The sequence below is a fragment of the Arvicanthis niloticus genome, chromosome 1 (assembly GCF_011762505.2).
Source record: "Arvicanthis niloticus isolate mArvNil1 chromosome 1, mArvNil1.pat.X, whole genome shotgun sequence".
In the NCBI taxonomy this organism is placed as follows: Eukaryota; Metazoa; Chordata; class Mammalia; order Rodentia; family Muridae; genus Arvicanthis; species Arvicanthis niloticus.
Window position 1 is genome coordinate 112,692,362 of NC_047658.1, and position 13,308 is coordinate 112,705,669.

The 13,308-nt window shown below is 50.4% G+C and overlaps 1 protein-coding gene across 4 annotated transcripts in view; it reads right to left on the bottom strand.

The window, feature by feature from the left end:
• Nucleotides 1-13,308, bottom strand: part of Rad9a (RAD9 checkpoint clamp component A) — a 59,355-nt gene that overhangs the window by 1,457 nt on the left and 44,590 nt on the right. The window contains exons 1-10 of one of the 4 annotated variants that reach the window (XM_034511422.2): nucleotides 6,115-7,806; nucleotides 5,087-5,798; nucleotides 4,933-5,003; nucleotides 4,371-4,499; nucleotides 3,889-4,003; nucleotides 3,692-3,791; nucleotides 974-1,083; nucleotides 764-873; nucleotides 622-686; nucleotides 400-537 (exon numbers count right to left, since the gene is read on the bottom strand). In XM_034511422.2, coding sequence (XP_034367313.1) covers nucleotides 400-537; nucleotides 622-686; nucleotides 764-873; nucleotides 974-1,083; nucleotides 3,692-3,791; nucleotides 3,889-4,003; nucleotides 4,371-4,499; nucleotides 4,933-5,003; nucleotides 5,087-5,120 — 872 coding nt within the window. In that variant the 5' untranslated portion in view covers nucleotides 5,121-5,798; nucleotides 6,115-7,806. Of the gene's footprint in view, nucleotides 1-399; nucleotides 538-621; nucleotides 687-763; nucleotides 874-973; nucleotides 1,084-3,691; nucleotides 3,792-3,888; nucleotides 4,101-4,370; nucleotides 4,500-4,932; nucleotides 5,004-5,086; nucleotides 5,799-6,114; nucleotides 7,807-13,308 lie in introns of those variants that run through there. The other 3 variants (XM_034511448.2, XM_076915005.1, XM_034511414.2) reach the window with 3 other exon arrangements.

Genomic DNA, 13,308 nt, shown 5'->3' on the forward strand with positions numbered 1-13,308 from the left:
TCACCTTCCCAAGGGATAGGAGCTGGAGAGCATAAGAACCCAGGGATGTGCTGGGCTAAGAGCCAGACCAAACTTCCTCTGCTTCTACTACACTGAGCCCAGCCTCCCAACCCACCTGCCCTTCCAGCCACCTGCTTCCCCTACACCAGGCCGCTCCCTGCCTCCAAGCAGCCTTTTCTCTCCTTGTCTGGAAAGAGGCTCAGAGGGGAGGCTTCAGCCAGAGAAGGAAGCCAGCAAGACCTTGGGGATGCCTCTATGGATGGGAGGGGTCTCAGTACAGCTGACTGTTGAGGTTGGGCCTGACAGGAAGGATGCATGGGGGGAGGTGCAGAAGCAAGAAGTAGCAGACTCAACCTGAGTGCAGAACTGGAGAGGGAGCTAGGTAGTGAGCACCCTTACCTATTTGCCTGCTTCTGAGGCACTGGCTGGTGGGGCTTTGGGGAACACAGGTCCTGGGAACATGAGTCTTGCTCTAAGAGTGTGGCCAAGACAAAGTGGGCATCCAGCAAGGAATCTTCAATGGTAAAGATGACTGGCCTGGGGATAGAGTTTAAGCTAGGTTATCCTGCTCTGGGTATCCCAGAGCCCTACCTCCTCCCCAGTCTAAAAGCCTGGAATTACCTGCCTGGAACATCAAAGTGGATGGTAAGAGGCAAATTCGCTGACTCTGCAAAGCTCAGGAGCCCCTGGGATGACAGAAGCAGGTAGTGAGAGCCTGTGTTTAGTTGAAAGACCAGGTAGGTAACAGCCATAGTAAACTTACCCGAAATTCCTTGAGGCAAAAGGTGACAGCTATCCCTTCTGGGGCACGCAGCTGCTGGAAGTCCTCCTCCCCAATGCTAGTCTCGGTCACCATGGCTTTGCTGCTGCTATCTATGTGGCAGGCACAGAAGGAGTTAATGTCCCTGAGTCCTGGCTTCACTCCTGGCTCCTGCTCTCTCGTGGGACAGTGGGACAGGTCTAATGCCCTCACCTGCCTCCTCTTCCTGGTAGCTGCGCAGGATGACCCGTCGGCCACGGCCAATACCCAGTGTCACCTCAGTGAGCGCGAGGGGAAAGGACAGAACAGCCTCTGCCAGAACCCTGTGACAAGGACAAACAACAGATACGCATGAAATGCTTTGTCCACTCTCATATGTCACTTGCCTGATCAGAAGCTCTTAAGGCAGTGGAAGCACAGACTCAATAAAACCAAAGCCTAGACACAGCAGAGGGGAGCAGGCAATAGTGGATGGTGTAGGGACACAGGGAACACTTGAGTACAGCAGCAGGGGAAGGAAAGCTGGGCATAGGAGGTCATTGCTGTTAGACCCAGCTACTTTCTTGGTGACGGGGTGGGGGTTGTTTTAAAACAGGTTCTTTATATCTAGCACTGCTGACTTCAAACGTAGGTTTTTAAAAGATTTATTATTTTATTTATATTTTAATTAATTAATTAATTAATTAATGCCATAACTATCTTCAGAAACACCAGAAGAGAGCATCAGATCCCATTACAGATGGTTGTGAGCCACCATGTGGTTGCTGGGAATTGAACTCAAAATCTCTGGAAGAGCAGTCAGGTGCTCTTAACTCCTGAGCCATCTCTACCTCTTAAAGAGCTGGCATCACAGGTGCGCACTACTATGCCCAAGCCAGCTACTGAACCCAAGGGCTCAACACCACCCTGTGTAAAACATAACACACTGCACCCACACAGAAAGGGAACAGGGGGCAGGTTGGTGGGTTTTGGTTTTTTTGAGACAGGGTCTTACTATATAGCTTGGTTTGGCCTTGAACTCGCAGAGATCTGCCTACCTCTTCTTCCCAAGATCTAGGATTAAAGGTGTGGAACACCAAGCCAGGTGAGGATATATATTGCTGAACATTTACAGAAAAAGAACTCCTAGATTTGTCTTGAGACTTCAGTCTTTGGGTTCCATCCCTACCATGGGGTGGGGTTGGGGGGCAACTGGCATCTATATTTGCATTTTGAAAAATTATTTTGTGGGGTGTGCTGTGGAAAGTAGCGTGGCTCCAATGCCCTGATGTCCATGTGGAGACTAGAGAACAGCCCACAGGGTCCATTCTTCCACCGCGTAAGTTCTGGGGATTTAAAACCTGACAACTCAACTGGTCAGGCTTAAAGCAACAGTCTTAACCACTGAGCCATCACACCGACTTCTATATTTAACACTGTATGTGAGAAAGAAGAGCAGTTAGGGCTGGGTCTTTAGATCAGTGGTACAAAATACCTAGCAAATACAAGGTCCTGGGTTCTATTGCCAGTATTTAGGGGAAAAGAAAAAGGAAAAGAAATGGCCCCTCTAAAAAGGAACTCTTATCACCACTATTAACAGACCCTGGGGAAGCTGACATTGAGACCTGAAGGGACTTTCAGTCTCTCTGAGAAATGAATGGGACTTTGGGCTACTTAGATGCAAACAGTGTCCAGCACAGGCAAGGGAGAGGCCATTGAATTCTGGGCTTATCTTCAGTGACCTTAATCTCTGCTGGAAGCATATTCTCCTTGCCATGCCATGTCTTGATGTTGACTCGTGGGTTGTGGAACAGCCCCTACACTGCAGCTTCCTCCCCCAGGTTCTTCCTTTGGCCCAGAGTCCAGAGCCCTGGCAGTTAGGAAGAAGCCACTATAAGGAGGACACTACCAGAAGAATGAGGTCAGAGGACTTTGAAGCACAGGATCAAGGACAGGCCTTCAGGGTTATTCAGGTCCTGATCTCTTGATCATGCAGGCAGGTCATAGGTTCTCTCTAGAAAGGCAGTCAGAACAGGCCTTGGGGATATAGAAGGCAAGACCCCATAGTCTGTGGAAATGGGGAGAGGCAGTAGCCTCTGCTTTTGAAGAGCAAGGTAAGGGCCCAATTATGCACTGGGCTGTGTGGCCGTTGACACAGAAACCCTCAAAGACAAAGGTGCTTTTGTGTTCTATATGAGTGTGTGTGTGTGTGTGTGTGTGTGTGTGTGTGTGTGCGCGCGCTCGCACGCGCGTAGAAGATGTGCTCAGTGCTGCTGCTTCTCAGGCGCTGTCCATCTTGGTGTTTAGTTTTGTTCATTAAAAAAAAAAAGAAGAAGAAGACAGTTTCTCTCTGTAGCCTGTCCTGTCCTGGAACTTGCTCTGTAGACCAGGCTGGCCTCACAGAGATCTGCCTGACTGCCTCTGTCTAAGTGCTATAGTTAACGGCATGTGCCAACAACAACACCTGACTGACACTCCATGTTTTTATATAAGCCCTAAGACTCAAAACCAGGCCTGCATGCTTGCACATCAAACATTTTACTGAATTATCTCCCCAGCACATGCAACCTTTTGTTTTGTTTTGTTTTGTTTTTTCGAGACAGGGTTTCTCTGTGTAGCCCTGGCTGTCCTGGAACTCACTCTGTAGACCAGGCTGGCCTCGAACTCAGAAATCCTCCTGCCTCTGCCTCCCAAGTGCTGGGATTAAAGGCGTGCACCACCACCGCCCAGCTACATGCAACCTTTTTTGAGACAGAGTCTTATATTACCTAGACTAGCCTAGAAACTTACTCACTGGCCTTGGAACTTCTGATCCTTCCACCTCCATCTAAGAACTGCTAGGATGACAGGCATAGGCTAGCCAGGCCCGCTGAAAATGGACCGTTCCTAGAATGACATTGAAGACCCAAAGGAGGGAGAGACTCAGGTGAAGTTTGAAGCAAGTGTGCTTACCGTGCTGGGGTGCGGAGCAAGTGGGGGCATGAGGCTGGGTGGAAGACAGCCTGCAGGGATTCACAGTCCTGGAAGGAGAGGTTGTGTGTCTTCTTGACCCCTGGATGAGGGGGAATGGTCTCAGTGGGCTTGACAACCTTCACTTCCATTCCCCCCAAACCCACAGAGTGACTCTTGGCGGGCCAGGTCTTGCTTACCATACTTGCAGTGGAGCTGGACCACAAGGTGGCTGTTGCTGCCACTGAGGGAGATACAGCACTTCTCCACAGTCTTCTCCACCGTTACCAGAGAGCGGAAGACGGACAGGAAGGACTGGGCAAGGTAGGACATCAGCCTGGTACTCTGCTTCCATGGACCAGCTCTACATCCCATGTAGGCCCTGGTCCATCACTGGCCGGGCCCCACAAAGCTGTGAAAGGGGTTCCCACTGCATGCAGAATGTCTGCACACTGTCAGGCCTTGTCCATGCTGTTCCCTTTGCTGGGAAAGGCTGCTAACCTTTTCTTGACCAACTCAAATGTCACCCCCCTCTCCACAGCTCCTATACTCTGGAGTCTAAACATCTTTATCCCACTGCATTTGCCTGGAATGGCTCCCACGTGAGACTAACCCCCAGTCATCATTTACTGAGTACCTGGCACAGAGGCACAGCTGTGGAGATGCTTCAACTGGTCCTTACCTTCATTAGGATCTTACAGCGCAGCAGGTCCTGACCTGGGGAAGCCGCCTGGTACTGTTGGAAGAAGAGTGGGGCAAAGAGGAAGCAGGCATAGGCAGAACGGGAAGAGTTCACAGTCCGTAGGGAGAGCTGAGACACAAAAAGCAGGGAAGACAGTCAGGGGCAATGGCAGGCCCAACCCAGTGGCCTGCTTTTTCATCCTGTGGCAGTTCTCTTCCATCGCTTACTACTGAAACTCCCCTTCCTCTTCTGTGTAGCAAGACCTTCTGCATGTGGACCTCCCAGTCTTCCGGGGCCCAGGGTCTGCCGTGCTTGCTTTTCCCTTAAGTTACTTTAGCCCAACACTGCCTGCCACTAGGCGCTCTAGGAAGAGCAAGGACCCTCTGTATACACATGCAGCCTCAGAAGACAGGGCCTAAGCTGATGTCCCAACAACCGAAGAGATAAATAAACTGCGCCGAAATACCTGCCCACCATCACCCTGTAATGCTGAGTGAACGCCAAGCCTAGGCTCCCCACTCACCATTGAATCCGTAACCAACCCTGCGTCCCAGTCTCTTACCCCGTCCTTCAAGGGTTCCAAATAGAGCTCGTCCCCGATTCGGGATAGCGAATGGACAGCCTTGCCTAGCACTGCAGGGAGGAGAGCAGAAAGTGGTTAGGGGGACTCCTGGGGCTTGCTCACATGATCTGCTACAACGCAGGTCCAAACTTACCCTTCACGTTGCCCCCGGTGATCAGGCACTTCATGATACATAAACACTAAAGTCCAGCTTGTTCTGTAACCAGACCGGGACGGGATAGGACCCACAATGAGTCCCAGCAGCTACTAGGAATGCCTAAAGTTCTCTTCCCGCTCACCATCCCCTCCTCGCCCGCCAGCCTGGCCTCCGCTTCCTTATTGGTCCACCCGGGGTTTCTCCGTCACGTGAGAAAAACGTTCCTAGACTCGGTGTCACGTGATTTAGTCGTTTCCTTGGGTGTGGCCTGGACCACGTGACTTCAGAGGGCGCGCTTCTGCTTCCTTCATCAGGTTTGGCTTTCCCACTCGAACCGGCGCCCTGCAGGTTCACTGCAGGCTCCGCTGGGCACACGTGGTGAAGGGCACATTAGATGGAGGAGAAAAGTGCCTGCACCAGGATCGAGCTCTGGACCAGAGTCCGAACGTGGGAAAAATAGACCCTCCCGGGTCGCTAACTTCAGTGTGTGGGGTTTCAGGGTCAAAGCAAGATAATCCGCGCTCAATCTGGGCTGGGGATTCTGTCGTGGCAGCAACCACCAGCTCCCTTCAAAAAATTAACGTAACTTGCTTCAAGAGCGATGAGAAGGGGCTGGCTGTTCATTCTGGTTTCAGGATCCTTCACTGACCTTCATAAATACACGGAAGGATCAGAAGGTTCTGGGACACAAAAGGGTAGAAGGATGGACCTGTCAAAAGGAGGGGCAGAAACACAATGGTGTAGGCGCATATGGGTGGATGGGGTGTCCCGGGCCTTGCAGGGAAGGAGGGAGAGTCAGAGATGAACTGGGAAGCCCTGGAAAGGCTTAAGCACTAAACGTGGTTTGTGTACATTTACCAATTACTCAGTGTGAAAGGATGAGGGTTATCAGCTGGGATGCATTCACCTTGCTCTGGGTGTTAAGTTACTTCAAAAGTCAAAAGAACAGCCTAGAGCAACACTTCCTGCCCTCCCCTCCCCCCCCCCCCGCGGGCCTTTGGGTAATGGGAGGCTGTATTTGTTACCTAGCCCCTTTTTGGTTTTTCTAGGCTCCTCTTCCTCTCTAGTCTCTTCTTTCTTAAAGCATCCAGGGAGGAGGCTGCTTTCCCTCTCCACATCCAGGGCAGCCCACACAAACAACTTGGAGGCGTCCAGTTAGCTGTTAGACTAGGAGTTAGCTGTTACCAGCATCCTCTCCTCTTCACTTCTCAGTTCTTGGGTGGATTCTGACTGATCCATTTCTCAAACAGATGGCAAAGTGGTACTCCTTCTGTCTCTACTATCCAGACACACAGCCCTCAGTGATCTGCCTCTACTGGCTTAACTCTTCTGGCCAAAGTCCAGTCTCTTGATCTGGAACTTTCAGGATCCAGGTCCCACACATCTTCACTGTCTCCTACTTCTGATCGCCCATCTCAAAGCCCTGTCAGGCCCTTGGCTGCCACCTTGACTGCTTCCAAGGCGGTGGCCTGCTTCTTCCATGCTGGCTTCTCTTCCTGGGCTCAATAGCAAAGGTTCCCTCAGCACAGAAAACTGGCTAGGCCCTAGGCTTTGAGCCATGGTGCTTATCAGTTTCCTATGTGTCTAATACTTGTGCTCCCTGCTGTTGTGGCTGCTGCATGTGGGCAGGAACTGCTTCTGTTTTGTTTGTTGCTCTGTCTGTGTACTTCACACACAGCCTAGGATCAATAAAAAGGTATTAAGCCAGGTATGGTGGCTCATGCCTATAATTCTAACACCAGGGACTCTTGAGAACTTGAGAGGCCAGCCTGGGCTACACAGTAAGTAAGATCCTGTCAAAAAAAAAAAAAAAAAAGAAAGAAAGAAAGAAAGAAAGAAAAAGGAGGGCCTAGAGAGATGGCTCAGTGGTTAAGAGCACTGGCTCCTCTTTCAGAGGACCTGAGTTCAATTCCCAGCAACCACATAGTGATCTGATGCCCTCTTCTGGCATGCAGGTGTACGGATAGAACACTCATACACATAAAATAAACAAATACATCTTTAAAAAAGAAAGAAAAGAACAAAGTTGAGTATGTGGCACAGTTAAGCCAGGCTGCTCCAGATCACCCTTCTACTCTCTGACCAAAGCGCCCCCCTCTTCTGATAACACTACTCTCCCTATACTTAGCCTCCTAAAATTTAACTATAGGCATGGTTTGCACAGGTTTGTAATCTCAGGTTCTTGGGAGGCTAAGGTAGAAAGATTGAAAATTCAAGGCCTATTGAGATGATGGAGAAAGTTCAAGGTGACCCAAGGGCATTAGATGCTGGCTGTGACATGAGCTCTACAGCCAGCAGCCGCGGCAGGGCAAGCTGTCCTCTGACTTCCTCAAGTGCTCACAATCTCAAACACACTGATAATAGATGAAAGAAGGGCTGGAATGTATCTCTGAGTAGAGCACTTGCCTAACATTCAAAAGCCCTGGGTTAAACCACACACCTGATGGGGTACACATTCAATCCTAGTAGCTGAGAGATCTACAATGTGAGTTCTGGGCAGCCAGAGCTACACAGAGAAACACTGTCTCAAAAACAAACAAACAAACAAGGAAACAAACGCCCTGAGTCAGTCCGGAGTGCTTCCCGTTTCTTCCTCCCGAGATATCCTCCTCCCACTTTACTCAGGACTCGGTGAGATCTTCAGATGTCCTCCACTTCCTCCCCTGCCCCTGCCTGTTGAGCAGCCAGTCTCAACAGGAGACAGAAGGCAAGGCTCCCTGGAAGCAAAGGAAAAGGTTGCTGATTGACCTGTTTCTGTCCCTGACATACTGGGTGTAAGATGCTATCCACCTGAGGTCTTATATACTAGGAAAAGGAGAAAGGAGACACTTTAGAGTGGTCACCCTCCTGTTTTCTTGCTCAATACCAGAAACCTTCAGTAAGTAGTACAATGGACCGGGGAAGAATAGGGTACAGGATGCTCACCCAAACCCCCTCCAATCTGATACTTCAGATCCTGAAGATCCCTGTGGTGTAATTCTGGGAGACATACTCTTCTAGGGTCTGTTTCCCCATCCCATTCCTGGGTTGTGAGTCTAGGGGAAGCTTTCCAACCTACCACTCTGTCTTGCGGTCGGCACATCCAGTAGTGCGCATTTACCAGAGAAGCACAGTAAGAGGGAGGGAGCTGCAAAGTGAGAGCCAAACCTCTGGGGCTGGGGTGGGAGGGTCACACAGAAACTGTAACTGAAGACGGTTATTAATAATGAACGGGGCTCACTTCTCAGTGTGAAGCTGCACCTTGGAGAAAGCCAGGAATCTGTGGCTCTGGTAATATGCTGTCTCACAGGCTTATCAGTAGGGCTCTGTCACTTTGTGGTGTAGCCTATGCAGTCCTACTTATAGATGACACAGGTGGGGTAACTGGGAGTTTTACCAAACAGGAGTAAAAAACAGAAGTGCAGAATAGTTTGGAGAGTTGGGGTTCACTAGGGTTTGTCTTGATATAGGCTATAGATAGGGTATTTGTGTGCTTACTCTGGGATAACCAAGTAGACGTGGCAGCCCTGAGCTGTTGGGGCACTAGGAAGGGAGAACACCATTTGGCCTGCCTGTGACACATGTGTAGCACACCAGGTGCTGCCAGCCCCCATTGCCAAGCCCTGCCCAGGGTTTCTTGTTCCCTGGCATCTGTCCCATCAATCAGAACAATGTTTGGCATGCAACATTAGTTTGATGCATCTATGCTGAATAAGTGAAGAACAAAGATTCAGAGCCATTGCAAGACTTGAATCCAAGGCTGTTTGCTGAGACACAGAATGAGGTCAGGTGCCAGGTCTGCCTGGGTCTGAATCCTGGCTCCATCACAAGTGTGTGAAAATGGGCATTAGGCTGGTGTTCTTAAAGTCTGAATTTTCCAATAGATTGGAGGTACTCAGAGTCACTCCTTTGAGGAGCTGCTGTGCACATTTACTTAGTTCATGTGTACAAAGCTCTTCTAATCTGCTAGTGCAATGATGGTATCCTACCTACTCTATCTGTGCAGTCATCCTTACTGCAGCCTAAGCATCAAAGAGGGCGACAGAGCAGACTATCAGGTTAGACCAAGATGAAGGGATGCTAGAGGAAAGTCTCCCCCAGTAAAAGGGTCCAGAGGAAGGCATGGAGCCCACAGGCTGGAGAAACTTCTTTGACTGTGTCTGGGACAGAAGGAAGAATCAGCCTTTGAGAGCAGCTAAGAAAGCAGGCTGCTGCTCCTTTGAGCCACCATGTGGTCTTTCCATTCTGGACTTTCGCTGGTCCTTAGCAGGGAGACTGGTAGTGCTTATGTCTCTCAAAGTCTCCTGGAGGTTCCTGTGAGATAAAGATGTGGCTACGCTCTGGACATGGTGCACACAGAGGGACCAGGTCTTGTTCAGTCTGCAGGGCTGGAAGTGGAGGGAGGATGGAATGGAATTTTTCAAACCCACAGGGGGATGGAAAGGGGGAAGCTCAGCTTGTTCACCAAAACCTGGCATGCTGGAGTTACAGGGCCCCCTTGGAGTGCAAGTGAGGTAAGTTTAGGACAAATCAAAGGCAGCATGCTTCACCCAGCAGGGGAGGACACCGATGGAACTCATTACCCCAAGATGTGGTCCCGGTTGGAAATATAAATAGCTTCACAAAAGGTTTAGATAAATCCATGGATGACAGCTCCATTCATGAGTTAGAAGGGGAAAGGGGCTGTTTGGGGGCCCCCTGGACAGGCATCAGGGAGGCAACCTGACCTCCCTAAAGACTACCCCTTGGGGGTCCTGTTAAAGACAATTCTATGGCCACAGGAATTCCATAAGGTGACATTGGCATTTCTGTGGACCAGCATATGGCCTGAGTCCTCAGTCTCTTGAATGTCCCCTACACTTACTAGCCACTGCTGGGGAGACATGGACATAACCGAGCTCTGGGGAAAGCAGTTCAGCCAAGCTGTCCCCCTATGGGACCAGCAGAGGGAGACAGACACCACATCCAGTCCCAGATCCCAAGGCAAATCCAGGGTGGCTGGCCTGACCCTGGGTCAGGCATGCATCTGTGGGTACCAGTCTTGAGCCCTGCCTTATTCTTGGTCCCATAGGGAAACAGTGCAGAAAAGGTGATATTCCCAGGGTTTCCTTGTGGACACGAAGGTGGGAAGAGGCTTTCAGGGATATAGGAACAGAATGGGGAGGAGGCCACTGATTAAAAGCAGGATTGCTTTAGAGCTAAGTTGCTTACTTCTATGATCTTAAGCAAGTCATATAATTTGTGCTTCGGATTACCATGTGGTAAGGTGGCAACTGCAATAGCACCCACCTCAGGTGGGCTGTGTGAGATTGTCTGTGGGGAGTATTTAAATATTTTTTACACTGCTAGTAAGCACTCAGTAAGCAGCAGCTACATGCATGGGTAGGAGACTGGAAGACCCTTGAATCTCTTTGGAACTCTGCAACTTGCAAAGCCTTTACTTCACTGTTTCATGTGAGCCTCACCACAACTCCGAGGATTTGTTGCCGTGGAGAGGGTCACTTGTATCTGGTGGATCTGGGACTCCGCTCTACCCAGTACAGGGGCTCGAACTTAGAACCCTGCTTGTGCATGCTGAGCCACTGAAAGTCCCAGTCTGGAATTCCTAATAACAAAAAACCTGATGGATCTGTCTAGAGTCCTTGTGAGTTGGAGGTTGAGGAAAGGCTGGCTCCAGGCACCCTGGTCTGCACTGGAGCCTCATAGCAAGCTGCCCACGTGTCTAGTCAGTATTAAAGTTACCTTTCCGTGTGGCCCTGGAAGGCAGGCAGTATTTAGGTCCACATTGGATAGTGAGGCATACACAGCAGCTGCCTTGGGAAGCCTTTGGGAGGTAACAGGACATCATAGACAGAGGTTCCAGCTCCTCCCCAGCCGTGTACTTTTCTGTTGGCCATGCAATTCTCTCTGACCAATCAGGGAGGTCTTCCTTGACACCTCCAAGCTCCGCAGCCTTCCCTATCGCCTCAGCCTCCATTTCATTATCACAGGATCTCAGAGCCATGGCTCACACGCAGTGCCTCTGCCTCCTCAGAACTAGGATGAGCTGTGCTCACCATCACCATTTGTGTTGATGCTGTCTGTCTGTCTGCAGTGCCTCGTGTATGCTAGGAACACACTGCCGCCCTGCCGAGCTCCAACCCAGCCCCAGCTCCTATAGTATTTATGCAGTAGCTCTCTTAGGGACCACGGGGAAGGTGCTGCTATCATATTACCACCATCCCTGAAGAAGAGGATGTGAAGGAGTAGAGAGGATACTGACTTGTCCAAGATCACTTAGTAGAGGAGGGACATAGTCTCTCCTCTGTCACTAAGCCTCTTCGTCATTCATCACTGATGGTCTCAGGGAAGAGGACTATTTCTGACCCTTGGCCTGGACAGCCAGGAAAGGCCTGAAAAGAGGATAGTGGGGAGAAGGGAGGGGAGAAGGCAGGCGGGAGGAGCCATCGGTGACTCAGCAGGGCAGGATAAGGATCTCCCAGCCCAGGGAGAGGTAACCCCACTCCTCTGCCAGGGGAGACAGAGTCACAGAGCCTGCAGCATGGGTTGGCCAGGGCAATGGAACATCCTGGGAAAATGGCAAGGACAACTCCTGGCAGGCAAAGGAAAAGTGAAGCACCCAGGGGTATCCCTTCTGCCTCTCTCTGCCTACACCCATCACCCAGACACCCTACGGATGACAGATAAAATCACCATGATGGGGCAGAGGGGAGCCGGGAACAGAACCACATAGCCAGGGCGTCTCAGCTTCCTTCCAGCTCCAAGGGGAAGCAGGGTGGGGTGTCCTTTGGGGAGGCTTGAGCTGGGCCAGGTATGGGTGGGGGAGTTGGGCAGGGCAGGGAAGTTGCTGAGGTGAAAGGAGCCCTCTGCCCCTGGGGTTTCCGCTGACATCAGGGCCAGCTCAGGGTGAGGCAGGGCCCTCTGGGCTGGAGTGTGTTGGAGAAAAAGGGAAAGTGCCAGCTCTCCTATCCTCAGCCTCCTCCTCTCCTCACACCACTGCAGAAGTTTCTGGTACACCCTGCAGAACACTCCCCTGCAGAACACTCCCAAAGGGTATCTGGGATTGGGCCCCTGAAGCCATCCAGGGAATTTCTTTGTGGACTGGTATAGAAGGAAGCCCCTTGTTGCTTTGGAAGATGACTTCTATCTAATATTTATTTATTTATTAGACTTTATTTATTTTATATATATGAGTACACTATAGCTGTCTTCAGACACACCAGAAGAGGGCATCAGATCCCATTACAGATGGTGTGAGCCACCATGTGGTTGCTGGGATTTGAACTCAGGACCTCTAGAAGAGCAGTCAGTGCTCTTAACCACTGAGTCATCTTTTCAGCAGGTAGATGACTTTTTTTTTTTTTTTTCTTTTTTTGGTTTTTCAAGACATGGTTTCTCTGTGTAGCCCTGGCTGTCCTGGAACACACTCTGTAGACCAGGCTGGCCTCGAACTCAGAACTCAGAAATCTGCCTGCCTCTGCCTCCCAAGTGCTGGGATTAAAGGCATGCGCCACCACCGTAGGTGACTTCTAACTCCCACTTTAATGCTCATTATGTGGCTCCACGCTCCCTACAAATGGAATCAAGAATCTAGCTGAGCAGCTGGAGAGGTGGCTCAGAGGTTAAGAGCACTGACTGTTCTTCCAGAGGTCCTGAGTTCAATTCCCAGCAACCACATGGTGGCTCACAACCATTTGTAATAAGATCTGATGCCCTCTTCTGGTGTGTCTGAAGACAGCTACAGTGTATTCGTAATTTTTTTTTTTTTTTTTTAAGAATCTAGCTGAGGTTTGTAGTGTTCTTAGGATCTGGCCTCTCTTGGACACAGGAGGGTGATATTAAGGCACCTAGCCCAGCTCACGGAGCTGCATGTGGTGGAGGGGCCAGGACTCTACTACTCCAAGTACTAGAATAATCTGTACATGTCTCAAGGAGCACCTTGTTATCTTGAAGGTCCCCCTGTGCCCATAGCCACAGACCTCATAGCCAGGGGCTTCAATAAAGTTTTACAACACAAAATGTGCTCTTAGCCTCTTCTCTGTGGAATCCTCTCAAGGCAGCCCCCAGGTTGGTACCTGCATGGTGTAGTCACGGTCATAGGCCCTGAGGTCAGACAATGCTGGGTCCTCATCCCTGTTCTACCATGCAGTCTGGTGTAGGATGGTAGAATGACTTCACCTGCTTCCTCCTGTTTAAGGAAATGGACAGCATCTGTCTCACAGGGTTCCTGCAAAGGTAAG